Here is a 16,352-nt window from a genome sequence, read left to right on the forward strand (position 1 = left end):
TGTTCCAATAGCCTTTAGCCTCACTTCTGGTTGTGTCTTAATAAATTTTATAAAGGAGTGGGATAATTTTAGATTTATAGAAAAGTTACAAAGAACGCAGAGTTCTTGCCAGACATGGCACAAGTTTTTAATCCCAGCATTCAGGAGGCAGAGGCAGGTGGATTTCTGTGAGACTGAGGCCAGCCTGGTCTACATAGTGAGTTCTAGACCAGCTGGGGCTACAGGGAGACTCTACCTCAAAATGACCAAACCAAACCAAACCAACAACAAAGCAAAAGAATATAGAGTTCTTACATACCTTTCATCCAACTTTCCCTCATATTAGCAAACTCCTAAGGTACATTTATCAAAACCAACAACTTTAAAATCCTAGATGTCAAGTATTTCACCTGTTTATCTTTTGAGAGGAAATTCACAGAATGTAAATTTTAACCATTTTTAAAATAAAAATTTGATAATACATGGAACATTTACAATGCTACACAACTATCTACCTCCAGCTTCAAAATAGTTTGATCACCTTGTTCCCAGTAAGCAGTCACTCCCCATGCCTCCTTCCACCCCAGCCCCTTTCCACCTGCTTTGTTTCCTTTCTGGCCCTCCAAACCTCCCTAGACGCCTCTTTTCTAATCTTTGGTCAGATTTTACTGCAGCCGTCATAGTCCCAATGCCTCCATCAGACCTGGAGGGTTGTTTTTTTTTTTTTTTTTTTCAGTGCCCATGTCTTTCATATATCTCAATCCATGACAGAGTAGGCGCTAATTTTTAAAAATATTTTATTGTTTTTATTTTATGTGTATACGTGTATTGCATGCATGTATGTAAGTGCATCCATGTCGTGCAATGCCCGCGTAGGACAGAGGATACTGTGGAATCCCCTGGAACTGGAGTTATGGACAGTTGTTAGCTGCCTTGTGGGTGCTGGGATTCGAACACGAGTCTCCACTGGTTAAGAACAACCAGTGTTCTTAACCGCTCAGATCTCTCTAGCCCTGGTGCTGAGTAATTAATTACGCTGGATTAAATTTTGTCTGTCTCCTGCAGAACTCAACAACTTTAAAGTGCTCTGTCCGTGAAAACAGACTTAGTTATTGTGTAAGATATCACCGGAGGGGTTTTAATGTCCTTGACATCCCATTGTTCTTTCACCAGTGAACCAGAGCCAAACTTTGCTCCCGGCTGTGAAGAGACCGCAAAATGAACTCGGGTGATCGCAGGCTGTGCCCGCCCAGGAAGCGGGCCCAGGAGCCTCCCAGCCCCGACGCCCACGTGGATACCCCAGCCTTCCCTACGCCAGCGAGTACCGGGCGATGGGCGGGCTCTGCAGCACCCCAGGACCTCCGGATTGGCCAGGACGCGAGCCCACTACGCGTGGGTGGGGCCGCGCGGGAGCGGACCTCGGGTCCAGTGCCTGACAGAAGGGGGCGTGGCCTGAACTCCGTTGGGGGCGGGCCATGGGGGGAGCTGCTTCCGGGTGAGTCGCCCCGCCCCCACGTGGGCTCGGGCTTTTAGAGCGGGAGACCGCGGTGGCCGGGGCACGGTGTTGTGGAACGCGGAGCGCTTTGTCTAGCAGGTGAGCTTGCGGGTCTGGGGAGCTGCGCGCTGGGAGGGCGGCTCCGGGAGCAGTCGAGGTGCATCCCTGCTGGCGTTATGCTTCTGAAGCGCAGGCGTCCGCGTGGACCCCGGGGTGGACGGGCATGTAGCCGCTGCGTGGTCTTGCAGCATTAAGGCTTGGAGACTCCAAGCTGGGCTCCTCCACCCCTTGCCCGTTTCTGCAGAGCGCGACGTGTGTCACAGGCTGGAGGACCCGGAGAAACAGTAAGAGTCACTTGTGCTAGGCGTCGCCTGCTTCGGCTTACTCAGTCCTTACAACAACCCATTGAGTTCAAGTCGCCATTTACCAGATGAGAAGACTGAGGTCACAGAGGGGAAGCAGGATTTTCCCCCATGCCTTTTAGCCCCCAAAGCCCACACACTTAACTACCCTGCTACTATCAGGCCAGGTCCAGAGCCAGAATTCTACCTCCCTCCCCCTGCCCGCTCACCTGGAGCTCTCTGGACGCCCAACTCTGCAGTGCAGATAATGCATGAACTGTGCCCTTCTAGTGTCAAGGGTCATGGTGAGAATTGCGGGCTGCACTCCTGGATCCCTGAATTCTAGGCCAGTTCTAATGCAGAGTTGCAGTGTGATCCCCAGTCAGCATCTGCCCGTCTCTGAGTTCAGTTTTACCTTTGGGTGATTGTAGAAGCCCCTCAGGTTATTCTAGGAGTCTGTGGAAAGGCAGCTTCTCTTAGCTTGAAAAAGCTAAACCCAGGAGGATTAAGCTGGTGAACTAGGCTGGGCTCTTTTTCTTTCTGTAAATCCCTGTGGCAGGTGACAGGCAGAGAGCTTTCAGGAAATGCAAATAGGCCACCAGGCTGGACCTTTTCAGAGCTGCCTTTCTGAGCCTTCCTGAGCTTTAGATTTCCTAGCCCTGGACCTTGTACCTAGCTGGCCGTCCTGACATGCCTCCTCCCCTGCCCTTGCAGAGCCTGCTAGAGCTGGCAGCCACTCTCTACTCTCTATGCCAAGAGCACAGCCTCTGGAATCCTCCCCGGGGCACAACCTGGGAACTCAGGCCCTGCAGCTCCTTCTCAGACACTTCTGATAGTAACTGTCACTCTGGAGGTTTGGGGGGGGGGTGCCTTATAAGGAAGGCCAGACCTTACATTCATTCCGAAAAGCTGCCCCTTGACTCTCCAGCAGGGATATGGTGGTTATTTTCCTTCTTATCTAACACACAAACTGCCGGTGGGGTCCCTATCCCCTCTCACCTCGGGTTTGTTGGAACACCTGTGACCCACAGAGTGAAATGAATCTCCTCCCTCTGGGTATGATGCACTGAGTACCAGTCCCAGTGCAGCATTACCCACATATTTACTGTTACTGCACTGTTAACTGCTGCTACGTGGTGTCAGGCATGCCTCTTTATTATCTTTCATCTTCTCCACAGCCTAACAGACTTGATACTATCAGGCCATTTGGTAGATTCTGAAATGGAGGATCTGAAAGGTCACTATCCTTGGCAAGCCCAGAGTTACAGAGAGAAACAGGAGCCATAGGGATGTTTGACCCTGAAACAGTTCTTTTGGCACCGCCTTATACTGCTTGCCAACAAAGGGAACCTATTTGTTGTAAAGTAGGGGAGGGGATGAGCCAGATCCCGTGGTTGTGTGTTCCTATAAAGATGGGACATAGGACTCCCTTAATTTGGGAGACGTGCCCTCCCAGTGTGTGAAAATCTTCCAAACCCTGAAGGACATCTCTCAAAGCAAAACTGTAATCTAGAATTAGTTCTGAAATGACTCAGGGCCCTTTCCTACTCTGTAGGCATTCATTAAGCAACTGTTGTAACAAACTGACTTGTGTGGTATAGGACTCCTGACTGGAAGTCAGAAGAAACCTCAGGGTCAGTTCCTACCTCTGCCTCACTCACTGTAATCCCAAGGTCTGTGGCCTCCCATCACACCATTCTCTCATCAAAATGTGAGGAATTGGTGGTTTTCCAAACAAATTAGCACTGACACCCTTTTCTCAATTTTATCTCTATGACTCCCAAAATAAAAACCTAAATCAGAGTTGAACTGCTCTGACTGGAATGTAGCTCTGTGATAGAGCACAAAGCTCCAGGAGTTCAATCCCACAAGAAAAGAGGAATTGTTCTAGGAACACCGCCCCCCCGCCATATACCTCTAGTCTTTCCCTCCCCACCTCCTTAGTACCTTGAAGTAGAGCTTAGATAGCTCCTAGGTGGCTAGGTGGCTCTCCAAGTCATTCTACTAAGAAGATGGCCTATCATTTGCTCCCTTAGGCTTTTTTTTTTTTTTTTTGGTCTTTTTGAGACAAGGTCTCCTGGTAGTCAAGCGTCAAGCGCTGGGACTAAAGGTGTGCGCCACCACCCTTAGGCTCTTTGAGGAGATGAGGAGTGAGGCCAGTGGAAAGCAGGTGTACATTTCAGAAGCCAGGACCTGCTCCAAAGCAAATGAAACCACCTGGTTTCAAAATTTTACTTCAAGCTGGGCTTGGTGGCACATGCCTTTGATTCCAGGACTCAGCACTCAGGAGGCAGAGGCAGGTTGGTATCTGTGAGTTCTAGGCCAGCCTGGTCTACATAGGGAGTTCCAGGCCAGCTGGAGATAAAAGGAGGCCCTGTCTCAAAAACCTGACTTCAATCCAGAATGACATTGAGCAAGTCCTATAACATCCCTTACTTAGCCTGTTTCCAATCACTAAAAGTTATATCAAGTCTTGCAAGTAAATGAGAAAATATAAAATACTAAGTTCAGTGCCTGGCACCCAATAGACTCAGCGTATTTGTTTCTTTCATCTCTAGTGCCCAAAGCAGGGACATTATGGGCAGAGTGATAACTATGGAATCAAATGTTTATCATAGTGTATAAAAGCACAAAATTGATGCCGGGCGTGGTGGCGCAAGCCTATAGTCCCAGCACTCGGGAGGCAGAGGCAGGTGGATCTTTGTGTGTTCAAGGCCAGCCTGGTCTACATAATGAGTTCCAGGACAGCTGGGGCTACAAGGAGACCCTGTCTCAAAAAGACAAAAAAGAAAAAAAAGTACAAAACCTTGCATTTGGAATCCAGAACGAAATCAAATTCTGGCTTCATCACTCACCAGCTATGTGGTTTGGGGCAAGCAACTTTATGCCTCTGAACTAACTCTTGGCAGATGTGAAAGCCAAATCTTACAGAGAGGGCAGACAAACTCTCATATGTGTTGAGTGATTATTTGGTGGTTGAGCCATCTCTGCAAAGCCCCCCCGCCCCGCGTCATGTGTTGAGGCTGGCCCACCCAGAGGTGTGGTGATAGGGTTGGTCCTTATGTGGCCCCTGATAACCCCAACTCCACCAAGGAGGAAGACAGGATAAGATGGGCCCCTGAGCTGGTTGGGAGGGGGCTGAAGGGGATGGAGAACAGAAACACTGCACAGGCACACTGAAGGAGTCCCCAGGGTGCTAATCTTGTTTTCACTCCTAACTTGCTGTGGGACTTGGGTAAGTAGCCACCCCCTCTGGTCCTTGCAATCCCATTTATACAAGGAGCAATGGGACTCTGCCCACCAGCCCCCACTCTCTGTTTTTCTTTTTTCTCCTTTTTGGCTGCTCAGGAGCCAAAAGGTACCTCCAAAAGGAAATGTCTAAAATGGAGCTAGCTGTCCAGCCCTACTTCCCACCCCCTCTTCCTGTCCTGTCCCTGTCTCTGGCCTCTGGCAGCTCCTGTGCTCCTCTGCTTCCTGTCTACTCAGCCACAGGATTTCTCTTAAAATTGAACTCTGTTCAGGCCAGTGTCCTATTCACAGCTCAGAACTCTTCCCTGACTCAGTCTGGTCCATTTTATCCCCATCCCTCACCCCCCACAACCACCACAGGGTCTTGAAACAGTCCACAAATCATCCTTGGTCACCTTTCTTCCCTTCCTGAGGGAGCACTTTCACTTTGTCCCTGCCACACAACTGCACACATCCTGCAGAATGGAGCTCAAACCCAATCTTCCACTAGCACCTCTGCCCTCCTAACTCTGGGACTATGCATGGCTCGTGTGGGCCTGGGCTGCCTAGCTCTGTAATGCACCCATTAGCCTGCTTCCCAGAAAGCAGAAGCGGCAGCTGGCCTATGCCTCCAGAAGGCCCCTGTGAGGGTGCCAGTGTGACCTGACACACAGTAGGTACTCCTGAAACAAAGGTGGCACCCAGACTTCCTTCTCTCTTCTCTCACTTACTTGGCATACAATATTGTCCTTGATGCAGTGTAATATTTGCCTGTGTGAGGACTGTGGGAGAGGAGGCAAAAATGAACTCACCATATATAGTGCCCTGCAGAGGCTCTGTCTACTATCAAGAGATAAGGCGGTGCCACAAAGAACTATTATATAAAAGGGATTGTGGACTGGGAAAGAGGGAGGCCCCAGCAGGATGGGGAAAGCTGTGCAAAGTGAGGGCCTTCTGGGGAAAGGGGGTAGCAGGTGGGCTGGGGATATAGCTCAGTAGAGTGCTTGCACAAAGCTCTGGGCTCAATCCCCAGCACCAAGTAATCCAGGTGTGGTCACACACGCCTATAATCCCAGCACTGAGGGATTACAGTGGCAATAGAGGCAGGCAAACAAAAGCCAAAAACCTGTGTCAAAGAAACAGAAAGCAAAGCAAGCCGAGGTTATAGCTTAGTCATTGGAGACGTGCCTGCCGTGTGCAGAGCCCTACGTTCAATCCCAGGACCACAAACATTGGACATTGAAATCTGAATGGACATTTTTCATGGAATAAATGAAGCTTAAATGTCATACAGACCAGTGCTTCTCAAAGTACACACAGGGAACATTTAGTTCTGTTTTTCTTCTTTATTTCCAGTCCACTGATTCTTTGCTAGGATACAATAAAAATAAGTTAATAGAAAAATGTTTGTTTTTTAATTTTATGTGTATGAGTGTTTTGCTTGAATGTATCTAAGTGCACCATACATACAATGTGCATGCAATGCCCATGGGGGCCAGGAGAGGGCATTAGATCCCCTGGAACTGGAGTCATGAGTGGTTGTTAACCACCATGTAGGTGTTGGAAACTGCACCCAGGTCCTCTGCAAAAATGGCAGGTGCTCTTAACTGCTGAGCCAGCTCTCCAGCCCAGAATTTTTTTTTTTAAACTAGCAGTTATGGAAACTACAGCTCAAATGTTCTACCGTTAAATTGAAATTCCTCTGAACCCTCTAAAGATATCCCTTCCTTACCTCATCCTGGACAGGCAATGATTGGGGAACCACACCCTAAGTACCAGAGACTAGAGACGGGAGGCAGGAACCTGAAAGGGCTGTCTTCTTGATGTGACCATTTCCTGGGCACGGGAACCATGTTTCATATGCCTCCTACTAACCCTACAGAGTGAAGCCTGCAGCACACACCCCAAGAACCTAGATTCCAACCATCTGACTGCCTTGTACCCAGCTGGCCCACACCATGCAACACCAGTCTGTTCTGCACAGTGGCTACTTCCACCCACTGCTTCGGACCTGGCAGACCACTGCCACCACCCTCAGTGCCTCCAACCTCATCTACCCCATCTTTGTCACGTGAGTCCCCAGGAATGGGCCAAGCTTCACATGTATGACTGGAGCAGGTGTCAGTATTGCTGGGGGAAAGAAAGGGTTTAAAATGGGCTATCAACTGGAAGCAAGGTTTTGGAAGTGGCCTATGAGGTTAAGAACAGTAGTCTTATTAACAACACAAATCCCTAAGAAGAGCTCAGTCACCCCATTTGTAAAATAAGAATTACCTTTGCCATTCTTTTTTTTAAATATTTTATTATTTTTATTTTATGTGTATGAGTGTTATTGCCTGCATGTGTATAAGTGCACCCATGTTGTGCAATGCCTGCAGGGGTCAGAAGAAGCCATCGGATCCCCTGGAACTGGAGTTGCAGTTAGTTGTTAGCTGTCATGTCAAGTTGTTAGCAACCCACAGTTGTTAGCTGTGGGTGCTGGGAATTGAACCCGGGTCCTCTGCAAGAGCAGTCAGTGCTCTTAGCTACTGAGCCATATCTCCAGCCCTACCTTTGCCATTCTAAGTTGAAATAAAACAGAAGTAGAGAAAGTAGCTGGGTAGACTGCTACTGCTATGGAAGAAGTGATTGTTAATAGTGGCCAAGCAGTTATCCTTGTTAGCAGTAGCACCAGCAGATACTTAGAGAGTGTGTTCCAGGTACTGTGCATACATGCATACATTATCTCCTTCAGTTTTTATGGTCACACGAGGAAGGAGCAGATATCATCCCCCAAGAATGCACTCACGAGGGCAGGGGTTTTTGTCTCTTTCGTTCACTCTTTATGTCTTTAGTGCCTAGAACAGTACCTAGTACATATAAGTGTACAGAAAGGTTTTGTTGAGTGAATCTACTCATGATCCAGGTGAAGCGCCCCAGGCTGAAAGAGATGCTACAGCCTGGCCAACGTCACTCAGTCAGAAAGTACGTAGGGCAGGACACAAGGATCTTCTGACTTCAGAGTCCAAGTCCTTCCTGTGATTGCTGATGTTGTAGTATAGTTGCTCTTATTGTCACTGTCATTCTTGTTCCTGTTATTTCAGGCCCTGGGCTTGGCCAGGCATGGGAGCCAGACACAGGATCCCATCCCCTCCCTCCATCTCCTTTCCGCTCTCCCTTCCCAGCTTTCCAGCCATCCCTCCCTCCCTGTCACCCTTACCACTGGCCCTGCCTACAAGCCACCAATCCATAGCCCCTCCCCCAACTCTTGCAGGGATGCTCCTGATGATGTCCAGCCCATCACCAGCCTCCCAGGAGTGGCCAGGTAGGAGACTCGGGAGTGGCAATGAGATGGTGAAAGGAGAGATTTCATGGATGGAGGTGCCAGGAAGCAGAAGCAGGCCCAGTACATAGCAGATCCCAAGTATAGCTCAGAGGGAGAAGGGTTTCCTAGGGACTGAAGCTGTTGGCCCATAGACAAGGCACTCTCATAAAGTAATAAGTAAATATCCATCCCATCACCAGGAGCGCCATAGCAGAAGCTACTGCAGATGAGAGTCAAACTTGGGATAGGATTTGAGTTAGAATCTACCACAGCTAATTCCTTAGCTCTTCTGTGTGGGGCTTGGTTTGCCTACCTCTTTGGTGGCTATGTGCCTGCCTGGCCCTGGAGTGGGGCTTGTACCCTCTTGATAAATGCACAGCTTTGCTCTTCACTGGAGATTTTCCTTAGCTCTTCTGTGTGGGGCTTGGTTTGCCTACCTCTTTGGTGGCTTTGTGCCTGCCTGGCCCTGGAATGGGGCTTGTACCCTCTTGATAAATGCACAGCTTTGCTCTTCACTGGAGATTGAACCAAGGGCCTCGCAGATCGTAGGCAAGTGTTTTACCCCTAAGCCGCATCCCTGGCCCCGCAACTTCTTTCTCTCCCCCCCCTCTCTTTTTTTTTTTTTTTTTTTTTTTTTTTTTAAGACAGGGTCTTCCTGTACCCTGCTGGGATGGAACTCACTATGTAGACCAGGCTGGCCTCAAACTCAGAGATCGGCCTGCCTCTGTCTCCCAAGTTCTGGGACTAAAGGCTTAACGCCACTACACCTGGTGCACCTTGTCTCCTAATAAAAGCACAGTGTGAAGGGGTAGAAAGGCTGGATAAGGGATCTTTCCCACTCAGTCCATCCTTTGACCTCCTCCTAGGTATGGTGTGAACCGTCTGGAAGAAATGCTGAGACCCCTGGTAGAAAAGGGCCTGTGCTGTGTCCTGGTCTTTGGTGTCCCCAGCAGTGTTCCCAAGGTGCTGAATGGGAGGAAGAGTTAAGGGAGGGTGAGGGCTGAGGAGATGGCATAATTGATAAAGTGCTTGCTGCTTAAGCTTGAAGACCTAAGTCCAATCCCTAGAACTCACATGAAAAATGTAGGCATAGCAGTGCATGCCTGTAATCTCAGGGTGAGTGTGAGTGAGACAGAGACCCAAGGATCCCTGCAGCTTGCTGGCTGACCAGTCTGGCTGATTGTTGAGTTCTAGGTTTGTGAGAGGCCCTGTCTCAAATTAGAAGGTGAGGAATAGTTGAGGAAGATACTCAATGTTGACTTTTACCTCCATCTACACATGAACCTGTGTATACACATCTAAGGAGGGAGGGAGGGAGGAGACTGACTGGGTGAGGAAGGACTGAGGTTACACACTCACTACATTCTTGCTCTGCCTTGTGCTGGCTTTGGGGCCACAGGCAAATGGCCATGTTCCCTGCCTTTGACCCAGGGTCAGAAAGCAAATAAGTAGGGTGACATCCTGACTGAGTGAGTCAGGCCCCGTCTCTAAGCTTTACTGTCCTCTGCAAATGGGACCAGTTCTCATCTTGAAGCTGCAGTGGGATGAAAGGAGAGGGCCAAGGCTGTGCTTCAGTGGTGACCACCATGCCTTCTAAAAATCATCTTTAACAAACACAACACTTTGTCCTTCCCTTACCTTTAGGACGAGCGAGGCTCTGCAGCTGACTCTGAGGAGTCCCCAGCTATTGAGGCTATCCGTCTGTTGAGAAAGACCTTCCCCAACCTCCTGGTGGCCTGTGACGTCTGCCTGTGCCCCTACACCTCCCATGGTCACTGTGGTGAGCTCCCCTTCCCACTAGTCCTGCTGTCACCCAAGCCCAGCTTTCTTCCATGGTAGGCGGAGGCTAGGTCCCGAAGTGCACCCCCAAGCCCAGCCATCTTGTCCCCCAGGACTCCTGCGTGAGAATGGAACATTGCTGGCTGAGGAAAGCCGCCAGCGGCTAGCAGAGGTGGCACTGGCCTATGCCAAGGCAGGTGAGTGAGCCTCAGCAGGGACAAGGAGGTGGCATCGTGGGCAGGAGAGACCCTGAGTTCTGAAGGCCACCCTTTGCTCCTCAGGATGTCAGGTAGTAGCCCCGTCAGACATGATGGATGGACGTGTGGAGGCCATCAAGGCTGCCCTTCTAGCACACGGACTTGGTAACAGGGTATGGACTGAGGGCAGAGAGCGAGTGTGGGGATGAGAAGAGAGAGCCTGGGTTAGCCCTGCCCCCATATACGTTGAGAAGTGGGGATGGGCAGATGGGAAGATGGCTCTCAGTAAAGTGCTTGCCTCGCAAGTGTGAGGACCTGAATTCAGATTCCACCTAAAAAGCCAGACGTGGTATGCGCTTGTAATACTAGTGCTGGAGCTCGCTGACCAGCTAGCAGCCTACCCTTCTTGGCAGAGTTCTAGGCCAGTAAAGAGACCCTGTCTCAAACAAAAGGTAGAAGGCACCTGAGGAATGACACTGAGGCTATCCTCTGAGCTCCACATGCATATGCACACACATGCATCCACACATGAACAAACACAGAATCACAGAATTAAAGGCAACAATGGATGACCTCTACACCTCAGATAGAGAAATTAAGGCCTAGTGCTCAAATAGGCTGGACTATAGACCCTTTGCTTCCTAGCTGAGGCACTTTCCCAGTTCTATCATCCTGGGAACCTGGAAAGGGTTGACTTACCCTGGACCCCATTGTCTCCCCTTAGGTCTCAGTGATGAGCTATAGTGCCAAATTTGCTTCCTGTTTCTATGGACCTTTCCGGTGAGTAGTACCAGCAGTGGTCTGTTAAATCCCGGACCCATTAGCCCTGAGCTGGAGCCCAGCGTTGCATTGCTCTTTTGCAGGGATGCAGCTCAGTCAAGCCCAGCTTTTGGAGACCGCCGTTGCTACCAGCTGCCACCTGGAGCCCGGGGCCTGGCCCTCCGTGCAGTGGTGAGTAACCAGAACTTGAATGCCATAACTACTTGGCCAGGCCTGTCCCTGTCCCAGGAACTAACCACACTTTACCCTCCTCCCTAGGACCGGGATGTTCGGGAAGGAGCCGACATGCTCATGGTGAAGCCTGGATTGCCCTACCTGGACATAGTGCGGGAGGTAAAGGACAAGGTGAGCACAGAGGAAGGTGGGAGATTTATCCCCTGTGCTGGGACCCTAGGTAGAGGGGCCTTGGAATCTGTGAGCCAGAAGCAGTGTGCCCCTGTTCCTCATCTCCCATGCCTGCCTAGGGACCAACTTGTTCTTCTCTAACAGTTCCTGAATGAGCTGGGCTGTCAACAGCAGTGTCTCAGATTGGGGCCCAGAATAGTCACAGACTGGTCAGGGAGGAAGGAACAGTCACTTGAACCCATGTATCCTTCACCGATTCTCTGCAGTACCCAGAGCTCCCCCTTGCAGTATACCATGTGTCCGGAGAGTTCTCCATGCTGTGGCACGGAGCCCAGGCTGGGGCCTTTGATCTCAAGACTGCTGTACTGGAGGCCATGACAGCCTTCCGCAGAGCCGGTAAGCAGGGGCAGGGTTTGTGACCTAGGCCACAAGGCCCGATGGGCACTTTGCCCCAGTCAGAGAGCAGAGTCATGAAAGGCCTGGACTCTTTGCTTGGAAGTCCTAGTCTCTAAGTAGACTCAGGTAGAGGAGAGGATATGGAAGGGCAGAATAAAATGCACAGCAGTGAAGGAAACAGGGCCCTCATAGCTTTTTGGTTGTGAGAACTTGGGCAAGCTGCTTCTGTCAGTCTCAGGGTCCCTGTCCATAAACTAGAGATAGGATACCCAGTGCATGGTTTTCCTGAGGAGCAAATGATATATACAGGGTCTTCTTAGTGCTCTAACAATGGGAGCAGGGTTTGGTTTTGCTTTGTTGTTGTTTGGGGGGGGTGGTTAGTTTTGACATTTTCTTCTTTCTTTCTCATTCCTTCTTTCATCCCTGGCTGGCCTAAGGAAAAAAAAATTTTTTTTTTTGTCTTTTTGAGACAGGGTCTCTCTTGTTAGCCCCAGCTGGCCTGGAACTCACTATGTAGACCAGGCTGGCCTCTAACTCACAGAGATCTGCCTGCCTGCCTCCCGAATGCTGAGACTAAAGGTGTGTGCCACCATGCCTGGCTGGCCTAAGAATTTTTTAAGGGGCTGGAGAGATGACTCAGTAGTTGAGGGCACTGGCTATGCAGGGAACCTAGGATCCATTCTCAGTACCCATATGGCAGCTAACAACTATTCTAATACCAGTTCCAGAGGATCCGGCGCCCTTTTCTGGCTTCCTCGGGGATTGCATGCACCACAACACTCAGACACATAAAACTAAATAAATGAAAAAAAATTTTTTAGTTTTAAAAATCTTAATGTGTATGCATGTTTTGCCTGCATGTATGTACATGAACCACACACATGCCTGGTGCCCATGGATGCCAGAAGAGGACATCAGAGCCCCTGGAACTGGAGTTACAGATGGTTGTTGGCCACTATGTGGGTGCTGGAAACTAAACCCAGGTCTTCTGCAAAAGCAGCCAGTGCCCTTAACCACCAAGCTATCTCTCCAGCCCAAGGGAACAGATTTTGTTAGTATATACACCGTGGAGATCATCAGGGTGGACTCTAGCTCCAGGAACAGGGATGGATTTCACTGCAGACCTGCCTGATCCCACTCACTAGAAAGGTCTATACAAACAGGAAGTAAATTGAGTGCTCTAGCTTTATACCAAGACCTATGGGGAGACTGAGATCTAGAATGGGTCAGTCCTTCCCAGATCCTCAGGGTGACTTGGCAAGGAGTGAAAGGACCTCGGCTAGGAGTGGTGTACCTGTAGTCTAATCTCATCTGCTTTGACTTCCCCAGACCAGCAGGGGGTGAGAGCTTGCAATTGCTCACTCCTCCCTCTGCACATTTCACACATGGGCAGAAAGAAAGAAAATGACTTATTCAATATCTGGACCCAAAGGCAGCCAGGCTGTCCTAGTCTGTGGCACTGGGCTGTACCTGTTCATGGTAGTCCTTCCCCACCTGTCTTTCATTTCCCAGATATGCTGAGCGCTGATACCACATCCCTCCCCTGTTTCTCTCTGCACAGGTGCTGATATTATCATCACCTACTACACACCCCAGCTGTTACAGTGGCTGAAGGAGTGATTGGAAAGTATGTTGGACTAGAGAACTTGATCTTGACAAAGCTCCCTAGGCCTTGGAGAAGTGAAAGCCAAAGTAAATGCTGCTGTTAGAACTGTGCCCTGTGCCCTCTTCCTGCCCACGTGCTTGTGGGTGCAGTGCCTGGGTGGTTTCTGCCAGCATGCTAAACTTGCACCACTCACAGCTGCATCCTCCCAGACCCTCCAAGCTCCCCACCCTGGCTCAGCCTGGAGGCTGACCTCTGCCCACAGCACTTTCCTAAGGTGTTGCTTCAGCTTAGCAGGATCCAAGAATGCTAGGCACAGGCTTGGGTCGTTGGTCCAAGAGAAGAGCAGTTGGACCTTGACCCCAAAGAAGACTTACTCATTAATGAAGATCAAAATCCAGAAACAGGAGTTTCTGGCTATATGAGATGCCGTCACCAAAATGGCTTTTTATTCACAAGACAATTCTTGAGACCCTCTGCTCTGTGCCCAGGGCGATGTGGACACAGCAGAAACAAGTTGAAGCTTTCTCTGTAAAAATTTATGCACAGAGAAAAGTGGGGAGACAGATAAGACAACAAACAAAGCAGTTCAAGTTGTGATAATGTTTAGGAAGAAAAAGGGTCTAAGGCAGAGAAGCTGTCCCTGAAGTGAGACCCCAGAGGGACAAGGAAATGTCTTCAAAAGGGGCCAGGAGACATTTTCAGAGAGCCTTCAGTGGGAGGAGCTTGACAGGTTTGGAGGTAGGGAAGGAAGAGGAAGGTGCACTAGAGGTTGGAAAGGGGAGCTCCCACACCTGGCACAGACCTTAGGTTTTATTTTGCATCTGGTGGGCAGCCATCTTAAAGATTTGGAGTGTTTTGTTTTAGTTGGTTTTGCACTGCTGGGCATTAAACCCATGGCCTCTTCCCTCCAGGCAGGCACTCTGCCACTGAGCTATACTTCTAGCCCTTGAGGAAACATTTTGGAGACAAAATGAGAGATTTTGCCAGTGCTTTGAATGGGGAGGGGGGGGGCAGGCTAGGGGAACAAGGGAAACAATGTTGCTGCCTAACTGGTTTTGTTTCATTCTTCTGATACATGACACAGGGACCTCACCTCTTTACCTCAAATGAAAGAACTGGTTTGCAGGTTCTTCAGAGATGAAGTCCCTACTCTGGCATCAAAGCCAGTTCAGAATAAAGCACTACCATCTTTTTTTTTAATGTAGGATTGGCATTATAAGCTGACAGCTCCTGCAGTCAGATTGATCACTTTCAGTACTTGGTGGCTTTTGTTAAGAGCTAATTTGAGAAGCCATTACTGGGCCAGGGGTAGACTGTAGCAGAAACTTTCTGTCTTGGTGTCTAGACCTCCAGTTTCACAGTCCCTGAGCTGTTTTCTGGTTAAAGTGGTTAGTGTGGAAAGGGGTTTTTCTAGGCCATCTCGGGCCCATCACTGCCAGGCCAGTACGAAGAACTGCGAGACATGTAGCCCTGCAGGAGCAAATGATCCAGAGGTTGCAAACAAATGTGTGTCCAAGAGTACATGGCAAAGAGTGAACAGACAGGATGGCAAGTGTGAAGGCCACCAGGTCTTGACCTGCTTTGAAGGATCAGAAAATATTTCCTGGAGGACTAGCTAGTTTAGATAAGTTACCAAACTGAGGGAGGGTTACTCAAGAGCATTTCATAGAGAAGGAACCATTGTGCAAAGGCCCAGGGCTAAAAGGGAGCTGAATGAGCACAAGGTTGGTATGGTTGGGGCAAAACAGTACAAGAACAGGTAACCTAGGGGCTAGATGACTGTTCTTGCAGAGGACCCAGGTTCAGTTCCCAGTACCCACATGGCAGCTAACAACTCTTGTAACTCCAGCTCCAAGGGATCTGATGTCCTTTTCTGGCCTCTGTGGGTATCACATAGACTTGATGCACTTACACACCAGTAAAACACTCATACATAAAATAAAAACAATTTTTTAAAAAGGCCTAAAAATAGTCTCCAACCAGGGCCAAAACATGCAGGGGCTCAAATGCCACATTAGCCTTTTCCAGCTTTATTCCAAGATGGAAGGAAGACGTGTAGAGGATGTTAGCAGGTAAATAACACTATCTAATCTGAATTTTCTCAGACCGTCTTGGTAGCTTTGCCAAGGTGCAGATGAGGTATTTGTGTGGCCTAGAGTGACCATGGGGATGGAGAAGAGATGGATTTAGGATGTAAATAGGGGATAAATTAGGCAGGAGGGATGAACTTGCCTGGACTGGGTAGCAGGTGGACCAGCTACTAAGAATCCTAGGGGAGAACAGGTTTAGGGTGGACCAAGAGTGCTAAATTTAGCTTGGGGTGCTTTGCAATGACAAAGGTCCATCTAGAGAGGTGATGGCTCTAACCAAGACAAGTCAAGTTAGTGGCAGAACTTTCCACAGCAACAGAAAACCAGCCCTGGAATTGTGAACTAATTTCCACAGCCTCTGCCTTTAACCATGCGTTATGCTTCCCAGTATGCAGAAGGTAAAGTATGGGCATAACACCATGTGGAATTAGCTTTGATATGGGAGGAGGTCCAGGAGCCCATTTTCCTTCAGGCATCTCCATCTATGTGGGTAATACCTCTGGAGCCAAGATTTGTCACCTGAGGTTTCCACCTGATGGCAGCAGCCCACAACGTTTTTATGTGCAAAGCACTAACAGGCCAGATGTGATGGCTTGTACCTGTAGCCTCTGCACTTAGAAGGTTGTTGAGGCAGGAGTGCTACAAATTCAAAACCAACCCAGGCTGTAGAGTGAGATCATTAAGAAAATAATAGAAACAGACTGGGAATCAGCTAGAAGGGTCGTGGTTGTCCTGTGGCTCTGCACCCCTCAGAGAGACTGTTGTGTGGCCCAGTAGTAATTCTGTCCTGAATAAAGTACTAGGTTTTCACA

At 49.3% G+C, this 16,352-nt stretch overlaps 1 protein-coding gene across 2 annotated transcripts; it reads left to right on the top strand.

The window, feature by feature from the left end:
- Positions 1-1,444: 1,444 nt before the first annotated feature.
- Alad (aminolevulinate dehydratase) lies at positions 1,445-16,352 on the top strand. Of its 2 annotated transcripts, XM_008833510.3 has the most exons (12): positions 1,445-1,573; positions 6,926-7,114; positions 8,297-8,347; positions 9,214-9,310; positions 9,992-10,127; positions 10,240-10,323; positions 10,408-10,496; positions 11,048-11,103; positions 11,187-11,274; positions 11,362-11,448; positions 11,715-11,844; positions 13,406-16,352. In XM_008833510.3, the coding sequence occupies exons 2-12, from the start codon at positions 7,002-7,004 to the stop codon at positions 13,462-13,464; spliced, it is 990 nt and encodes a 329-aa protein (XP_008831732.1). In that variant the 5' UTR covers positions 1,445-1,573; positions 6,926-7,001; the 3' UTR covers positions 13,465-16,352. The 2 variants fall into 2 exon arrangements, with proteins under 2 accessions (XP_008831732.1, XP_029419614.1); XM_029563754.1 differs by lacking the exons at positions 1,445-1,573; positions 6,926-7,114; positions 8,297-8,347 and adding an exon at positions 8,379-8,428.

This window comes from Nannospalax galili, unplaced genomic scaffold (assembly GCF_000622305.1).
Source record: "Nannospalax galili isolate Female #2095 unplaced genomic scaffold, S.galili_v1.0 scaffold34, whole genome shotgun sequence".
Classification (NCBI taxonomy): domain Eukaryota; kingdom Metazoa; phylum Chordata; class Mammalia; order Rodentia; family Spalacidae; genus Nannospalax; species Nannospalax galili.

What these genes read in the sequence shown, in the direction of transcription:
- Alad (XM_008833510.3), top strand. Translation starts at nt 7,002, where the DNA reads ATGCAACACCAGTCTGTTCTGCACAGTGGCTACTTCCACCCACTGCTT. An exon ending in TCCCCAGCAGTGTTCCCAAG is followed by an intron (nt 9,311 to 9,991) that starts GTGCTGAATGGG and finishes CCTTACCTTTAG; the next exon opens with GACGAGCGAGGCTCTGCAGC. An exon ending in CACCTCCCATGGTCACTGTG is followed by an intron (nt 10,128 to 10,239) that starts GTGAGCTCCCCT and finishes CTTGTCCCCCAG; the next exon opens with GACTCCTGCGTGAGAATGGA.